This window comes from Pocillopora verrucosa, chromosome 7 (genome assembly GCF_036669915.1).
Source record: "Pocillopora verrucosa isolate sample1 chromosome 7, ASM3666991v2, whole genome shotgun sequence".
In the NCBI taxonomy this organism is placed as follows: domain Eukaryota; kingdom Metazoa; phylum Cnidaria; class Anthozoa; order Scleractinia; family Pocilloporidae; genus Pocillopora; species Pocillopora verrucosa.
This window is the reverse complement of record NC_089318.1, coordinates 15,746,498-15,763,598: the sequence shown is the minus strand read 5'-3', so window position 1 is coordinate 15,763,598 and position 17,101 is coordinate 15,746,498. Positions and strand designations below refer to the sequence as shown.

Sequence of the window (17,101 nt, the reverse complement as noted above, 5' to 3'; positions counted from 1 at the left end):
GATCGAAGATTCGAAATCTGTAAAGTAATCGGTTAACAAATTGGTTTCAGTTCATATCGATAATATCGAAAGAAATCAAGATAAATATTTACCCATTGGTTCTAGGTGTCCATAACACTGTCTAGCGATAGAAAATCTTAACAATTATATCTGTTATGTCATCAAATTATAATGTGCAAAGAAATTAGAATATTGCGCAATACACTCCCCGCCGGCAATTACAGACTGTTTAAAGTTTTCGGTAAAAATCATTTCAGAATTAAACATAATAGTTCAGAGTTATTATTGCAAAAATGTTTTGAGATAGTTCATTTGTGTTCTGATGCAGGTAGGATAGTTATCAGCTTGTTAACTGGTCGTTCGATAGTTGTAAAGCCTTTCCCTTTGTATTCGGTCACTTTTTCGCCAGGCTTGGGATTTTTATATTCGACGAGGGCTCGTCTGACCTTCCCGTCTTCCCCTTTGTAAACTTTTGATATTTTCCCAAGTTTCCATTGTCCTCTTTTCGCGTTAGAATCTTGGATAAGAACAATGTCATCAATTTCAAGGTTTCTCTGGGCCGTGTGCCATTTTTGTTGGACTAATAAGCTTGGAAAGTAGTCTCGAGTCCATTTCCGCCAAAATGAGTCAGTTAGTTGTTGTATAAGTTCAAAGCGCTGTTTGATGTTGGACGGCTCTTTGAAAGGTCCACTTGGTACTCTTGATGTTGCTCTACCAAGGAGGAGGTCATTGGGACAAAGATAGGTATCATCTGTTGATGTAGGATGTCGGCCGATTGGTCGTTCATTTACAAGATTTGCCGCTTCGTAACAAATGGTTTGTAACTCGGAGAAGGTTAGAACGCTTTCACCAATAGCTAATGTGATTGCTTTTTTCACGGATTTAATAAGTGCTTCCGATACACCGTTTTGCCAGGGGGCATCTGCTGATGAGAACTTCCATTCAAATCCTTCCATTACTCCGAACTCTAATAGCTGTTTCTTATCTAAGTCGTTGATGACTTTCTTTAGCTCGGCTCTTGCTGCTACTAATTGGCTGCCATTGTCAGAATACAATTTGGAAGGGTATCCTCTGATCGATACAAATCTTCTTAGTACCATTAGGAATTTATCGGTACTGTAATCAGGAGCTATGTCGATATGGACAGCTCTGGTTCCCATGCAGTTGAACAGTACTCCATATCCCTTTCCAAATGTTCTTTTCTTGACTTCGTCTTTAATCTTGAAGGGTCCGAAATAATCAATCGCAGTGGAATTCCACGGGGGTGCGGGTTTCAGCCTCTCTATTGGGAGTTTTCCCATAATTTGTTCTTCTGGTTTTCTTTCAAGCTTTCTACAGATAATGCAGTTGTATTTGATGGATTTGGTTAGTTTCAACAACTTCGTGATCCAAAATCTTGATCTCACCTTGCTGGCCGTCGCGAGGAATCCGAGATGGCCTCTTCTGTGAATATGCTCAGCATAAAGGCGTGAGAGGCGATGTTGATATGGTAGAAGTATTACCTCGGTTTTGTTATAACTCATCTCGATCCATCTCTCACCGCGGCCACCTACGACGTATATGCCATCATCGCGCCTCCTTGGACAAAGTCGTTTGTATTTCCCTTTATCTATGTCACGTTGCATTGATTTTTGAGCTTCATGAATCCAAAATGTTTCTGCTTTCGAGATATCATCTGGTGTGAGCGGTCTTGAGGCATTTTTAAATGTCATCTTGTGTGTCTTATTATACATTGCTAGAATTCGAGCGGTTGTATGGATAAGCTTATTGTAGGTTGAGAACCTATCAATGTTTATTCGTTTTGCGAGTGAATCGTTTACAGCTTCATCTGGTTTGGTATGTGTGATTACGTTTGCATGCCGTTGTGTATAAGTACGTGTGATTGGCCATGCAGATTCAGGCAGCTTCAGGAAATCCGGTCCTTTTTGCCACAAAGTGTACATGCCAATTTCATTTGACTTCTTTCCGCGGGTCAGCCAGTCGGCGATGTTATTTTTGCTCTCTGTCCAATACCAGTTTTCGGGATCTGTGTTTTCTTGGATTTCTCCCACCCGAACGGCTGCGAATGTGTTGTAACCATAGTTCTCCTTCTGGATCATGGCATGGACAATCTGCGAGTCTACAATATAGATGATTCTTTCAAACTTGTATCTACAGTGGGATGTTATAGTTGTTTTCAATCTGCTGCTTAGTACAGCTCCGCAAAGTTCGATACGATCGATGGATATTTTCTTTACAGGTGTTAAGCGGTTTTTAGATATGATGAGATGACTATCAAATTCTCCTGTTGTCAGTTTCCATCTAGCATATGCGCATGCGCCATACGCGTTTGTCGACCCGTCAGAGAAAATGATGAGGATAGGATTTCCTACGGTATTAGGTGCTTTCATGCATCTTCTTATTTTCACTTCATTCATTCCTGGCAGATCATCGAAAAAAATCATCCAGTCTTTCGTGTGATCTGATGGTATAGGATCATCCCAGTCGAGGGTGAGGTCACTTATCCATAGTTGTCTCATGAGGATCTTAGCTTTGACAGTAACTGGTCCTGCTAGTCCGAGTGGATCGTATATGCTGTTCACTTGTGACAGGATCTTCCTTTTTGTCAAAGCGTCACAAGCGATGAGCTTGGGATTCTTCTTCTTCATTTTTCCTTGTAAATTTAGCTTGACCTTGAAGCAAAGTTCATCTTGGTTAGTATTCCATTCGACACCAAGGACCTTTTCCGTCGCTGTGTTGGGTGTAACTGGTAGGATTGATTGAACATGGCTTGCGTTATAGGAATACATCCACTCTTTAATCTGAAATCCTCCTGTGATCAGAACTTTCTCCATGTCTGAGGCAAGGTTTTTGGCGTCTTTCAGCGTAGGAACACTTTCGATAAGGTCATCCATGTAGGTGTTATTGATTATTACGTTTGCTGCCTCAGGGTATTGCTGTTTGAGTCGCTCTGCTGTCTTGCGTAATGCCAGTGTCGCTATGGTCCCAGAGGGGCGATCTCCAAAGGAAACCCTTTGTATGATGTATGTATTGGGATGTTGACTTGTATTGAAGTCACGCCATAGGAAGCGATGAGTATGGTGATCAATTTCCTGAGTTCTGACAGTATGATACATCTTCTTTACGTCTCCAATGATGGCGATTTCATTTTCTCTGAATCGTATCAGGATTCCTAGTAATTCGTTCAGTAAGTCTGGACCCTTGGCCCAATACTCATTTAGGACGTGTCCCATATAATTCGCACTACTGTTGAAGACGATTCTCACGGGGGTCGATTTTGAGTCAGGTTTCAGGACTTCGTGGTGAGAAATGTAGTGGATTGGTCCTTTATAGCTTTGTAACTCATCCTGGGAGAGTTTTCTTGCTACACCTCTAGCAATCATATCTTCTATTTGCTTTTGATAGACGTCGGCGTGAGCTTTATTTTTCATGAGTCGCCTTTCAGTTGACATGAGCATGCTGAATGCTACGCGGCTGTTGTCAGGAAGTTCGTAAGGGTCTCTGATCCATGGATACCCGGCAATCCATACCTTATTTTCTTCGTCGTATTTCAAATTCTTGTCGATTAGTGCTAATTCCTTCTCCTCTTTGATGCTGTAGTTTTTACTTCCGACTGAACATTTGCCACATTTGCAGCCTCCACAGCGCGGATTGCAATTGATCCCGAGATTCTCGATGTTATAGAAATCTTCGATTCTTACTGCTCGTACATGATGAGCTCTGATGTTTCTAAGAGGTTGCTCTTCATTCATATTCTTGATTGAAGAATGTGTCCCGCCAAGGCATCTACCGAAACGGTTCTTTAGGAGTAGGAGGTGGTTGACGTTCTTCTCCTTCTGAGGATGATAGTTGGCGTATTCATAGCCTATTAAAACATCGACGGTACCAGTGGGTCGAACAAGATCTTCTTTTGGTATGTTATTGAAGTGTTTTGCAATCCCGTCTATCTTAACGTTTTGGATGTCTGAAGTGATTTTGTCTATCCCGTACACGTCAAAGTAAATCCGATTGCCTTGTAGGTCAAATAGAGGAAGTTTGTACTTGTATGAAATCAGGGCTTCATTCTCTCCTCCAACCTTAACCAGAGATAGCTGAACTTTGGTTCCTCTCAGTTTCTCTGCCTCTGCTTTTGCATTTGTAATAAAGGAAAGGGATGCTCCATTATCCCACAAGACATTAACCCAACCTTTTGGACTTCGTATTTTCTGTATCTGAAGTAAACAGGTGTCAACGTCAGTGCTGTCGCATACACTTGCCGTGCCAGAAAGTGAAGGTGGCGTTTCTTCTTGTTTGGGCGAGGGCTCTTCTTTCTTCTCTTGATGCAGTGTACTGTGATGTGTTCTTTTGCAATTATTGACATTGCAGATTCGTTTGCTTCGACATTGTTGCGAGCGATGTCCACGTCTCAAACACGACCAGCAAGCACCCTTCTCCTTGACAATCTTCTCCTTTTCCTCAATCGGTTTGGAGAGGTATACTCGGCACTCGCTTGTCCAGTGGTTACCATTTTCGTGAATTAGGCATTGCCTGTTTTGTTTGGTATTTCGTTGTTGTTCAACTGGATTGTCATCTTTCTTGTCAGTATGATTCACGGAACCCTTAATTTTTTCACTGCTCAGGCGTAACTCTGCGTTCTGGTATTCAAGAGCTCTCTTCAGGTTCAGTAGAAATCTCAATAGACTTGGAAACTTATCAGTTTTATCAATGGTGCTCGTGTCGTTGCTGACTAATCTCGCCCATTCTTTCATTACGTCAGGGGGTAATCGTTTCTCAATGATGCTGATCGAGCTAGTTGTAGTTATCTCTTTCTCCAATTTTAGGTTGCATAGATCGCGATAGCCTTCTTCAATTACATTGACGAATTGAATGAACTTTTTGTGCTCACCTTCCTTAATACATTTAACATTCTGAATGGAATTGATGATGGCATCAGCGACTTTTGCAGGATCGCCGTATTTGGAGTCTAGTCGCTCCCACATTGCTTGGATGTCGTCGTCTACGCTTTTTACATGAGCAAGGGGTTCCATTCCTAAGCAGGATCTTAGCGTATAAGGTGCGGTATTAATATTCAAATTGGGCATAACTTGTTTTTCGAAGTCTCGTTTGAATTGGGGGTAATCTCTTAACTCGCCATCAAATCTCGGCATTTTGATCTTCTCTAGGTGAATATTGCTAGGTTTCATGGCATCATTGGTAAGCTTAAGGGTTGCTCCGTCATTGGATTTGATGAAGGTTTTGCTTTCATTTTCATCGACGCGGGTTTCCATTAATTCTGAAATTCCACTGTAGCGTTGTTGAACGTCAAAAATCCACCCCAATTCTCGTTCTGCGGAGTCTTTATCAATGAGCTCGATTAACTTTTCGTGTTTTTGTTTACAGTCGACAAAAGCCTCTTCAAGCTGACTTTGCAAGTTTTTCATGTGCGTCGTTGTAACCTTTTCGTTTTCCATCGTATGGGAAGCATTACCATATAAGGCATCAAAGACTGCGCGTGCAGTGTTCCTTTTGTTGAGGATGCATTCCTTTTCTTTGCTTGCGGATTCATCGCGTTCTTTTTCTGCGCGCGCTCTTGTTTCATTTTCTATGTATTCAAATTTTAAATTTCTCGCGTCCGTGTAGAGGTTTTGTAGCTCTTCGAGCCAATTTTCTGCTGTGTTCATCTCGTCATCCTTCAGGAGCTCTATATAGGCGTTGTGTTTACCTTCTAATTCCTTCCATGCTTTGACGAGCTCAGCATAATCGTCTTCAATCACATCTGCTATTCTTCTGTCGCGGACAGATCTCAGCAGCTCATTCCTTTTCCTTGTGAAGATTGTTCTGGCATTCTTCCGGTCTGTTTTCGCTTTTTCTGGATCCATTATCTTCGTGTTCACGTCCCAATGGATTTCGAATGTGACGGTGTGTTAGGACATTAATTTACCAAAGGTTCCAAACCTCGATATTTTATTACAATAAAGAACGGATGAATGTTATGACAAAATTCATGGATATGGATCGAAGATTCGAAATCTGTAAAGTAATCGGTTAACAAATTGGTTTCAGTTCATATCGATAATATCGAAAGAAATCAAGATAAATATTTACCCATTGGTTCTAGGTGTCCATAACACTGTCTAGCGATAGAAAATCTTAACAATTATATCTGTTATGTCATCAAATTATAATGTGCAAAGAAATTAGAATATTGCGCAATACACTTATCACCTACAAGATTTACTCAGCCGCAGTAAAGCTTTTTTAACGTACGACATAGAATGAAACAGGGTCTTTTTTACAAAATTTAATAATAACAATAATAATAATTCTTAAAGAGAGTCGTACTTTTCTTAGTAACGCCTGCAAATCGCAAAAATAAAAAATTAAATAAAAACAAGATTTAAAAAAAAACACTTCACAAAAGGTGAACCGCCATTTTCGTAAACTCGGTTGGTATTTAACAAATCAACAGTTGTATTTGTCCACTGTTGATTTGTTTTTATCCTAATTTCGACGTCAAATAAGACGATTCTTTTAATGCGTGCCCATTACACGTTGACGCCAGCAGCGTTATCACGGCACTCTTGTCGACGGCGAAAATTTCGACATTACTGCCAATTGTAGTAAAAAACGACATCGTTGTGTTGAAAAATATATGGTACATTCACTCTGCGTGCTGAAGATTTCAGCTTTACTGTTATTCATCAGCTATATGATATTAGCAAAATTTCTCCTAGCTGGCGCCACTGTTTGCATACCCATGAGTAGTACTGAGTAGCTTAAATTACAAGCGTCCTGTTGGGACGAGTAATGTTACAAGCTCACGATCGTCAATTTGCCATGTTTGATTTAGAATTAGGGTGTAGACGGTGGGGGAAGGGACGGGTAGCCAAGAACAATGCAAGTCACACTTAATGACATGCACCAATGATAGAGCGCCAAAATGTATTGATAGCTGCTAATCAACGGGTTATGAGTAATGACTCAATCGCCAATCAAGTATGAGTCAGTCCACTTGACATGAGTAACTGTATGGCGGAAGGTCATCATCAAGGTCACTGAAGGTCATTGAGACAAACATCCCCGAATTTTGCCTCCAGTAAAAACTTAAGAAGCTCCTGATTGTTTGTCAAATTCTCCTCGTCAGTGCCGCAGGAAATGTAAAGAGAACAGTAAGGAGAATATGAACACTAATCTTAGGGTGTGAAGGGTTGTTAATTTGGGTTCCGCTTTGAGTGGCAAAAGATGCTTAGGTTTACATTTGATAGATGCTTTAGATTCTAGAATTTTCATCGACAGGTGTGAGGCCATGCGAGGGAAAAATTGCTCTTTCGGACGCAGTAATGATAGAAAGTAAGATAATCATGCTGCGGAGAAAAATAAAACAACAGCTCTTTTTCATAAACAATAGGCCACCTGTATATTCAAACAGAGTTAAACAATTGTTCTTCGGCAAAACAAACTCTTAAGCATATTTATATCAACTTACCATTTTATTTCAGCGTTGGTTTATTGTGAATTGGCAATGACTTCCTTAAACCACAGTCTAAAAGGCTTTTTTCAAAGTACGTAATGATACTTCATATGATTTATCTTTTTTTTTTTTTTGGACCAAATAACACAGGGTAAAGTCGGCATCCAGAAAGAATATCTGAGTAAAAATGTTCTTATCATTCGATTATCTTCATGGTTTTAATTTTTTCACTGATGACGATAGTTTTGGGCTCCAATCTAATGTTTTCTCCCAATTAAATTTTTTGCCAACCAGTAAGAAATATAAGCCTGTAGCAAAAAAAAAAAAAAGGATTCATCTCTGTCTCTTCGGGAAAAGGGATTTTCATCTAACGCCGTCGTGGAACTAAATCACTGCGTGGAAGAGGACATGAGTGAGAGAGACGGGATAGACTTATTAGACACGACATCTGCAGACACAAAAAAACTGAGACAATTGCAAACGAATTCATTTGATATCCTGTGATGTTGTCAAATTGAGCTTGTGTATAAAATATCTTTTTCGTTTTCACGTCAATACGTCATATCCACGATACTTTTTTTCCCCAATGATTCTGCCAATTTTTGTTAGAAATGAAAATAACGAAAAAATTGATATTTATGATAAATATATCCATATTTATCAATATGGCCTCTTGGTATGTTTTGATATGTGTAAATATATATATATATATATATATATATATATATATATATATATATATGTATATGTACATAAGTTAAAGAATTAAAGAGCACGCATCGATTCTTTCTCAGAGTCACAGAGAATCGATGCGTCCTCTTGAATTCTTTAACTTATGTATATATACATATATATGCATTGAGCACTTTATGCCAAGGTAGATTCTACCCCCACATTCATTTACATATGTATATATATGAATAACACAATATTTGTCAATATAAGTAAAATAAATACAACTGAATGATTCGCTAAACTGATAGAAAACTTAGGGAAAACTTTTTTGCGACGGGAAGTCGAGAGGACCGCTCACAGCCAGGGCGACAATTAAAACCTGCTAGACGCTGGCGCCGATTATACGCCAGGCTCATCGCTTTCGGCACAGCATTCAATGCGCGGTGAGTCATTAGCCATTCAATAGTGGGCCATCCAATTTAACGTAAGTCATTTCATTTGGAGAGTAGCTTGCAGTGCAGGCGTCTTATTAGTGAGAGCTAACGTTATAAGCTCGCGATCGTTTATCCGACCATCCATGTTTGATTTGCAGTTAGAGTGGACCGTAGGGGGGTGGGGGGGGGCAGGGCGAAATCTTCACTCCCCCACTCCCATCCCTCTCTTTATTTGTTTCTCTCCCCAGCCTTCCGCTGCCGTTAAAATTAAGATGGCGGCCACAATTTGCGTCATGAAATTACTGAGCACTCGCTCGCCAAAATTACGTCTGCTCTGCAGGCTATTTGCAGAGCCATTCATTAGTGAGCCATTCGATTTGGTGAGCCATTCAATATTGAGACATTCACATTTGCTATTATTAATTTTGAACCAATCCACTCGCCATAAACTTCTTGGCTGTCGCTAATCAGCAGGTACTTCCTTGACTGTTCACCAGTCTTCTCATGTTCCGACGCCTGAAACTATTGACATGTTTGCGTTGTTTTTAAAGGTATGAGGCAGCATGAAACCGCGTGGGTGTTTTCGACTGTTTGTGCTCTGTTTCCTCACCAGGGTAACCTTGTCACAAGTAGGAATCGATCGAAATGATTTAGGAGACCTGTACAAAGCTTTAACGAATGCTTTGTCCTTCTGCAACAATGAATACAACAATTTGGATTCGAACGCCTTACTTGGGCTCCGTGTGGCACAAGGTAGAGATCATATAATTTATGATACTGGTTTTGATTAATTTCGTGTTGAAATTATTGCAAGGAATGAAAATTTTCTCTATTTTTGACCCATAATTTCCTGTCTGTAACTTTCTGACGGATTCGCTTCTAATAGCATTATTTGTTCATAGTTAATAGAATTTAACCCTAAGAGGGGAGGTAATTCCTGTCGATAGGCTAATTAGGATGTGCCACTGGATGGGGTTACATTTCCATGTCTGGATTGACTATAATGGGCGTGCATTTTCAATAATAGGAGTTGCCATAATTGGGTAATTTGAAATTATAGACTGAATTGATAAGGTAAATTGGCTATCGTAAAGAGTTTAAAAGCTGATGTAGAGCGTTAGCCCTTCGTTAGAGCCCAAAGGGCTCAGCTTTTAAACTCTTTATGGAGGCTAGTTTACAGCAACAACCCAGTGGATATTAATAAATTATCCTGTTATACTCTCCCACCACAGTTTCAGCTCCACAGTTTCTTTTTGACCCCCTTTACCACAATCGGGCTGCACTAGTTAACCCTTTACACCCTAAGATCAGTATGTATGTTCTCTATACTGTTTTGTATGAATTTCCTAAGGTGCTGACAAGGTGATTTTACTTAACATCAAGGGCTTGTTGATCATTTCCATTATTCTTGTGATCTTAATGATTGATTCAGTGATGATACTGTGAGGAGAAATTAGATGCTAGTCACATACATAAACATACGTAATACATAAACAGGATTAGGGTAAGGCTTATGATTAGCCACAAAATTAACCACAATGGAGTAGGGGTTGTGAGAGGCCAATGGCACATAGCCAGCAAAAATTGACTCAAGTTAACTCTCCCTCCCCTCCTTGGTGAGAATGAAGGTATATCTTTCACCCTTGCTATGTTTTATCTTTGAAATCCTGCAAAATTTGCTTTTTGAACTCCATCTGAAGATCTGTTCTTTACTGCTGTTACTTTTGCTAGATAGCTTTGTTAAAAGTGTGAACTAGGTTAGTCACTAAATAACCTCGATTGGCCAATCGAATTAAATTTAATCAGCTTGACTCTAATTCCCACTGAAATAAAATTACACAGTGCTTTACAGATTTATCTCTGTGATGTGCAAATTATGATTGTTCTAGCATAAAACATCTGTTTTTTCAAGTTATTGTAGTTGTTGTTGTTTTTTGTAACTAAATTAATCTTGAGTTTGTAATTAAGCCTAGTGAAGAGCTTGTCTGATGGCTGAGGTACCTTCACCAGTATTTTAACCCTTAAACTTCCATTAGAACTGATTGTCAAAGGAAATTCTCCTATCTAGCTACCACATGTTTCCTTGTAAATAAGTTGCAAGAATTTTGTATTTGATAAATATGATGACTTCTGTATAAGTTTGAGTATTCTCGTCACCTGTTTGCTGGATTATGTATGGATAATATATGGAGAAGATACATGTCTATCACCTCTGGGTTTTAAAGGTAATTAGTCCACCAAAGGACACCAAGAGGACTTTAGGTCAGCCATTTCCAGCCACGAGCAAATGTTTTGAATAGTTTTCAATCACTTGACTTTAGAGTTTGGAACCCTCTTATGTGGGAACAAGTGTCATCAGAACTAGTGTCCCTGGACTCCTGAACAGGCCTGAATTGTTTATGGCCTTATTTCCTCTCCTGCTTTAACCCTTTAACTCCAAGTCAGAATTCCTCCTTACAATATCAATGCAATATTAACCAGATAAGTGATTATGGTCAGGAAAAGAAAAATATCAATTTGGGGATAATTAGTTGATCCAATACCAAATTCTCTGAACTAACATAAGAATTATATGGTTGACAGTAATGAGAATTAAAGATTTGATCTGGGAGTTAAAGGGTTAATAGTGTTCATTACTGTAAAGATCACTCTCATATTCTTTTTCTAATCCACAGTTCAAACATATGATCTTTATGTATGCACAGCCATCTATTCATTACTTTGCGGGTTTATTACAAATTAACAAAATGACCAACTTCCAGTTGGCTTATTGGCTCAGTTGGCAGAGCATTGCATTATTATTGTAAGGGTAATGGGCTCAAATCCCATACAGGCTTTAATTTATTCAAAGCTTTGTTTTCACTACTGCCCCAGTAGTGTCTATATTTTCAATTAAAATTGTCTTGCTTATCATTGAATCTTAAAAAGTGTCTTATCTCCCATACAGGCTATAGCAAGTACTGATTCCCGTCAATGACAAAGTTATCCATTTTTCCTGGGTAGTTAATTTTAAATTTAAGATTCCTTTTACTGTATTGATACATTTTCAGTCTGATTATGGGCAACTTCACTGTTTACTCTCAGTACTTGTTTTTTATTTTTTTTTTCCTTTTGTGATGTTAACAAATGTTTTCCAAAATATGTTTTGCCTGACTTTTATCTTTCATTTTTCACAACCAAGGTTACATCCACAGAATTTTAGCAGATACTGAAAATGGTGAAATTAAACTCAACCAAGATGTTTATAGCAGCATGATAAACCTGCTAAACAGGATGACTGAAGTTGTAGAACGCATCCTTCCTTTTCTCTGGAAACAGGATCCTTTGTTTTATCCAATGCTGAATTCTTCATGGACTTACTTCAAACCTTACAAATTTCTGGAACCACAGGATTTTGTTGAGAGACAAAAGATCAAATCTGGTGATGAAGAAAAATATTCCAACTGTGTCGGGGAAATTGTAGGGAGTAAGGAGAGCTCTATGGAGCCCTGCACCATATCTGATGATTGTTGGGGAATTATGAAGTCAAAGGGCGCTCCTAATAAAGTGCTCTACTATCAAGCTTTGTTCTTCCTCTTAGGGGAAGCTTCAGGTACATACATAATTTATGTTTTCTTTCATAGCACCCTCTGAACGTAACCCTTTACACCCTAGTATCAGTATGGGTATTCTCCATATTGTTTTGTATACATTTCCTAAGGTACTGACGAGAAGAATTAGTGTAATTAATGATCAAGAGCTTCTTTAGTTAGAGATCATTTCCTTATTCTTGTGACCTTCATGTTAGATTCAAGGGTGATATCAAACAGAGAAAGTAGATGCTTGTCATTTGTAGGCTGTAAAATGGTTTAATCCCTGGAATGCTCAGTAATTATTACTTTTTCTTTTAAAAAATATCACTACTTAATATGTTGTTATCATGGTCACTTCCATAGAATCAAACAATTTTTTTCATAAGAAATGAACAATGATTTCTAGAATGTCCAATTACATCACCACATGTATATGACTTGTCAGTGTGTGTATACAACCTGCTTTTGTGATTGAATACATTGACTGTGTTTCTGAGCTGCTTAGCTGTATCTCAAAAAGGAATGTTAACGCTGGCAATTTAAGTTCTAACAATTGTTATCATCATTATATCATTAATAGTATTCCTATGATGTTTTTTGTTGTTGTTGTTGATATGTTTATTTATTGTACCTCAGTTAGCACATGCTTTCTGATTGGTCAATTTAACAGGCTGTATTTCACAGTCTGCTAAATTATAAAGTTTATTTGAATCAAAGTCTTCCACCTCTACACCTTGTGTTTGAACCCGAGGTATGATAGATATCTTACTAACCTTATTTTCTTAGTCACTCTGTAAGTTACCAAACCTTATTTTTCCAAATTTATGGTATTTTGGGCAGAAATCTAAGCAGATAAAACTTGGTCCATAAGTTATAGTGCAGACCTTGAACTCAGTTCAGTTAGAGTTATTTAATATTTTCTTTCTATTTCTTTCCCTTGGTGGCAAACAAGGCTGTCATCACAAGCTGTTATCAAGAATAAAATCCTCTGGTGATAACCTAGAGACCCACCTGCAGCACATCTGCACCTTGGCTTATTTCACTAATTCACGGACTCTGTTTTATGGTGAAGATGGTGATTCAGTGGATCTCATGTTAACATTGAAGTTGAGCTTTAGTTGTGGATTGTTGGGTTACTATGAACTTCTCACAGGGGAGGGATTAGCAAATGTTATAGGCTGGCAGCTGAATAGTGGATGTTTTGGAGATAACAGCATAATAGATGAAGAAAAAACGAGGTGTGTAAGTTACAATAAATCTGCCTCAAGCTTTCCTTAGACTCAATTAAAAAACACGTATACCTTACTCCTCTTAAAGAAGAAGTTATTCTTTCCAAACTACATTTATTTACACCTTTGCATAGCTTTATAATTACATTTAGTGGTTTGATTAATGCATTAACCCTTTAACTCCCAAGATCTGATTGTCAATTCTCCCCTCTATCTGCTAAACATTTCCTTGTAAACAAGTTACAAGAGTTTGGTGTCAGATCAAGATAACAACGTAAATCTGATAAGTTTGAATATTCTCATGACCTTTTTGCTGGATAATGTTTAGATACCAAAGGGAGAAATTACTTGTTAATCACTTCTGGGTTAACATGCATGTTCTCCATACCACTCTCTATACATTTCATAAGGTGCTGACAAGGAGAATTTGGTTATTTATCAAGAGCTTCATTAGTTAGAGATCATTTTCTTTATTCTTGTGGCCTTAATGTGTGATAAACAGGTGATGTGAGGAGAAATGAGATGTTCTGTTCTCTTAGAGGTCAAACGGTCAAAACAGGGGCATGCAGAGATCATTTGACCAGAGAAGTCCTTGACAACATTGTTTATATTGTTTTCACCATCAGTGAGACAAACACAGTAAAAGGAAGGCGAGAATTGAGGTCCTCCTACCTCGGAAGTGAGTATCAACTGTCTGCTCAGCTGCTTGCCTGACTGACTGATCAAATGACAAACTGACAGATTGACTGATGATGGACACAGAGACAGATAGGTAGTTTGGCAGTTAATGAACAGTTGGAAGCACTTATGAGCAGGCCCTGGTGAAAGGGAAGGGAGAAAGTTGTCCTTAGCTAGAGTTAGCCACTTTCAATAATTATTTTTTTAAGCAGTCACCAGAAGAGCAAGCTTTAAGTTGGTGCCTATGCCTACTAACAGCTGTTGTTAGTTTGACTTAACAGTAATTCCACTCACTGAAATACAATACTATGAATTTACTGTGACAGCCAGCAGTGTGAGGTCGACCGACTAAGATTCAGAAGCTCATGGAATTTCCACTCAAGTGTCCATTAATATGTCGATTTTACACCTTTTTTTGGACCCTTTAAAGTGTTTGCTTCCTAACAGAGAAATGTTTACTTATGAGAATGTGCATGGAATAGTGAGGAGAGAGCAGAGAGATTTCACTGCATTATAATGCTGCAAGACAGGACTGGGGGACATTGTACAGTTCTGAAGAGGGAGGGGTGGGAAAGTTTTGTTGGAGGTTTGGTTATCAACCACAAAAATACAATCATTATAAAACTTGTGAAAAAGAAACCTAGTCCTTTTATTTGATTTGTTTCAATTTGACCTGATAACTTTCAGAGAAAATCATGATAGGCTGTTTGTTTGTTTGTTTGTTTTTTGCAGAAGGTTGCTTTAGTGACGTCACTGGAGTGGGCATAGGACTTCTATCTCTATACCTGAGATGGGTCCTGGATCCTCCTCCTCAGGTCCAGCCAGTAGATCTCGTAGAGAGTGCCAAAGAAGATGCCCAAACCATATCAGTCTACATGTACATTCTTCTCTTGGTCACTGCAGCTTTTCTCTTTGCCATCAGAGGAAGAATTTTGGAAATGGTTTCTTTCTTTAGAGGAACAAATAGCTACACTGTAGAGAGGTTACCAAGTTAGAAAAATAAAAATTAGGGATGGTTACTATTTTTTAGTCAAAGGTATGAAAAACACTGTAGGTCACTCAAAGTGATAATATTTTATCATTTAAAATGTAGAATGTTTAACAGAAAAGGAGATACTATCCATACACATGTGTGGATCTGACTTTTGCGAGCCTTTAGATTAAGGCGTTAAACCCTCTAGGAGTGATTAGCATCTAATTTCTCCCCACAATGTCACCCCTGAGTGACACATCAAGGTCAAAGGTCAATGTTATCCCTGAGTGACACATTAAGGTCAAAGGAATGAGAGAAATGATCACCAACTAAAGAAGCTTTGGGTTGTTAAACAAACTCTCCTTGTTAGCATCTTAAGAAATGTATAGAGAATGGTATCGAGAATTTGGATACTGATGTTTGGGTGTAAAGGGTTGAGAGGAGTTAACAAGGCAGTACCATTTTTAGGTAGCTGCAGGCTCACTGCATAGTGACTGGTGTTGTAGCATGGTTATGTAATTACATGTACTGGTTGACATTAGCAGCATCATTTCAATTTTATTTAATCGTTTAGTAATGCATTAAATTGAGCTATTTATGGAAAGTGACTCTCTAGCTTAGAAGAGCTGTTGTATTACAGTCAAAAATAGAACCAAGGCATCGTGTTTACCCTTCCATTCATAAGAGTGCTGAAAAGTAGCTTCTCCTTACAACATCACTGTACCGTGAAGTAGAGAGGGCAATTAGAAATGGATGGAAATTAATACCTCTTTGACTCCTAAGAGTGACTAGCATGTAATTTTTCCTTACAATATCACCCCTTAATCACACATCACGGTCCCAAGAGTAAGGGAAATGATCACCAACTTAACAACCACTTGCTCGTCAAACAAATTTCCCTTGTTACCCCTTAGGTAATGTATAGAGAACAGAAAGGAGAATCTGCATACTAATGTTAGGGTGTAAAGGCCGGGTTATAGGGGCTCTTGTTCCACTAAACACAAAGCTCTCAGCGTCTGAATATAAGAATTGTATTGCAGAACAGACCTTTCCTGCCTATCATTTAATCAATGTAGCGTAACAATTAATTTCTGCTACTGTCAAAAACAGTTCAATTTATAAAGCTCAAACTAACAGCTATAATTTATTTAAACTCTGGTGTTAATATTACCGGCCTCCTTTGCGCAAATTTATCGTAAATGTCATGATAACACTAAACTCGATTTACTCAATCATTTAACTTAGAAATAAAGCTTTTATCGCGTCGATATATTAGCCACTGCCATCATTGCGTTTGACTTCAGATTTTTTCAGTTCCTTTTGTTTTCCTTAAAGCTGTCCGCTTGGATCGTAACTTAAGTAGTTAAAATCACTCCTCCCAGAACAGATGCTTACATTCCAGTATTTTTAGTTGATTTTTCTCTGAGGACCGAAAGAGGGTGGCGATGATGCCTCTCCAGTCTAGGAAGTACATGTTGTCTATCAACATCATGATGATGGCGATTAAGAGCACGCTCGTACTCCGCTAGGTTCCAACGTTCCTCTGGCTAGGAAGGAAAGAAATACTAAGTTATTTCATTAACTGTACATGAAAAAAACGATGCATCTTCTCTAGTGTTGATAAAAGAAATCTCGTTTATTGGTTACCACTGGCGTCCTCCCCCAATCGCTCCCTCGCCCCGAATTATTAAGGCCAAATCATGGCTTGCACCTAGCGAGGACATATTACAGAGATGTGAGATCTGTTTGTTATCATATCCCTAACGACGGAAAAGTCAATATTACCCCTTGGCTTCTCTGTCAATTTGCGGGTTGGCGAGCCTTTATAAGGAAATATTAAAAGCTCAAAGACTCCCTCCGCCTCCCCCCCCCCCCTCGAACTTAATCGCAGATCAAAGGCAAGATGAGCTGACTTTCAAATAGTCACCGCATTCTACGCTTACGCCGGCGTACATTTCATTTTTGTCCGGCGTAGTGTGTCAATTGTTTTCAGTGTCTCGACTACAGAATTGTCATTTTAAGTCGCGCACCTGCTCAGATATCGTATTGGGCGTCATATTAATATTACTTGTTATTAGTATTGTCATTTA

At 38.7% G+C, this 17,101-nt stretch overlaps 2 protein-coding genes across 5 annotated transcripts; one reads left to right on the top strand and one right to left on the bottom strand.

Annotated features, from left to right (window-relative positions):
* Nucleotides 1-308: 308 nt before the first annotated feature.
* On the bottom strand, nucleotides 309-6,191 carry LOC136282556 (uncharacterized). The gene has a single exon (XM_066170218.1). The coding sequence runs from the start codon at nucleotides 5,856-5,858 to the stop codon at nucleotides 309-311; it is 5,550 nt and encodes a 1,849-aa protein (XP_066026315.1). The 5' UTR covers nucleotides 5,859-6,191.
* A 2,628-nt stretch (nucleotides 6,192-8,819) lies between these two features.
* On the top strand, nucleotides 8,820-15,615 carry LOC131770872 (UPF0764 protein C16orf89 homolog). 4 transcript variants are annotated; one of them, XR_010718193.1, is made up of 7 exons: nucleotides 8,820-8,939; nucleotides 9,111-9,312; nucleotides 11,741-12,151; nucleotides 13,084-13,369; nucleotides 13,987-14,039; nucleotides 14,771-15,281; nucleotides 15,319-15,615. XR_010718193.1 is itself a non-coding variant. In XM_059086602.2 (6 exons), exons 2-6 carry the CDS (start codon nucleotides 9,123-9,125, stop codon nucleotides 15,031-15,033), a joined length of 1,203 nt encoding a protein of 400 aa, XP_058942585.2. In that variant the 5' UTR covers nucleotides 8,820-8,939; nucleotides 9,111-9,122; the 3' UTR covers nucleotides 15,034-15,615. The 4 variants fall into 4 exon arrangements, 3 of the variants coding, with proteins under 3 accessions (XP_058942585.2, XP_066025913.1, XP_058942583.2); XM_059086602.2 differs by having other exon boundaries at nucleotides 14,771-15,615; XM_066169816.1 differs by lacking the exon at nucleotides 8,820-8,939 and adding an exon at nucleotides 9,015-9,033 and having other exon boundaries at nucleotides 14,771-15,615.
* The last annotated feature ends 1,486 nt before the right edge of the window (nucleotides 15,616-17,101 follow it).

What these genes read in the sequence shown, in the direction of transcription:
- LOC131770872 (XM_059086602.2), top strand. Translation starts at nt 9,123, where the DNA reads ATGAAACCGCGTGGGTGTTTTCGACTGTTTGTGCTCTGTTTCCTCACC. An exon ending in CCTCTTAGGGGAAGCTTCAG is followed by an intron (nt 12,152 to 13,083) that starts GTACATACATAA and finishes GTGGCAAACAAG; the next exon opens with GCTGTCATCACAAGCTGTTA. An exon ending in ATAGATGAAGAAAAAACGAG is followed by an intron (nt 13,370 to 13,986) that starts GTGTGTAAGTTA and finishes TTTCACCATCAG; the next exon opens with TGAGACAAACACAGTAAAAG.
- LOC136282556 (XM_066170218.1), bottom strand. Translation starts at nt 5,858, where the DNA reads ATGGATCCAGAAAAAGCGAAAACAGACCGGAAGAATGCCAGAACAATC.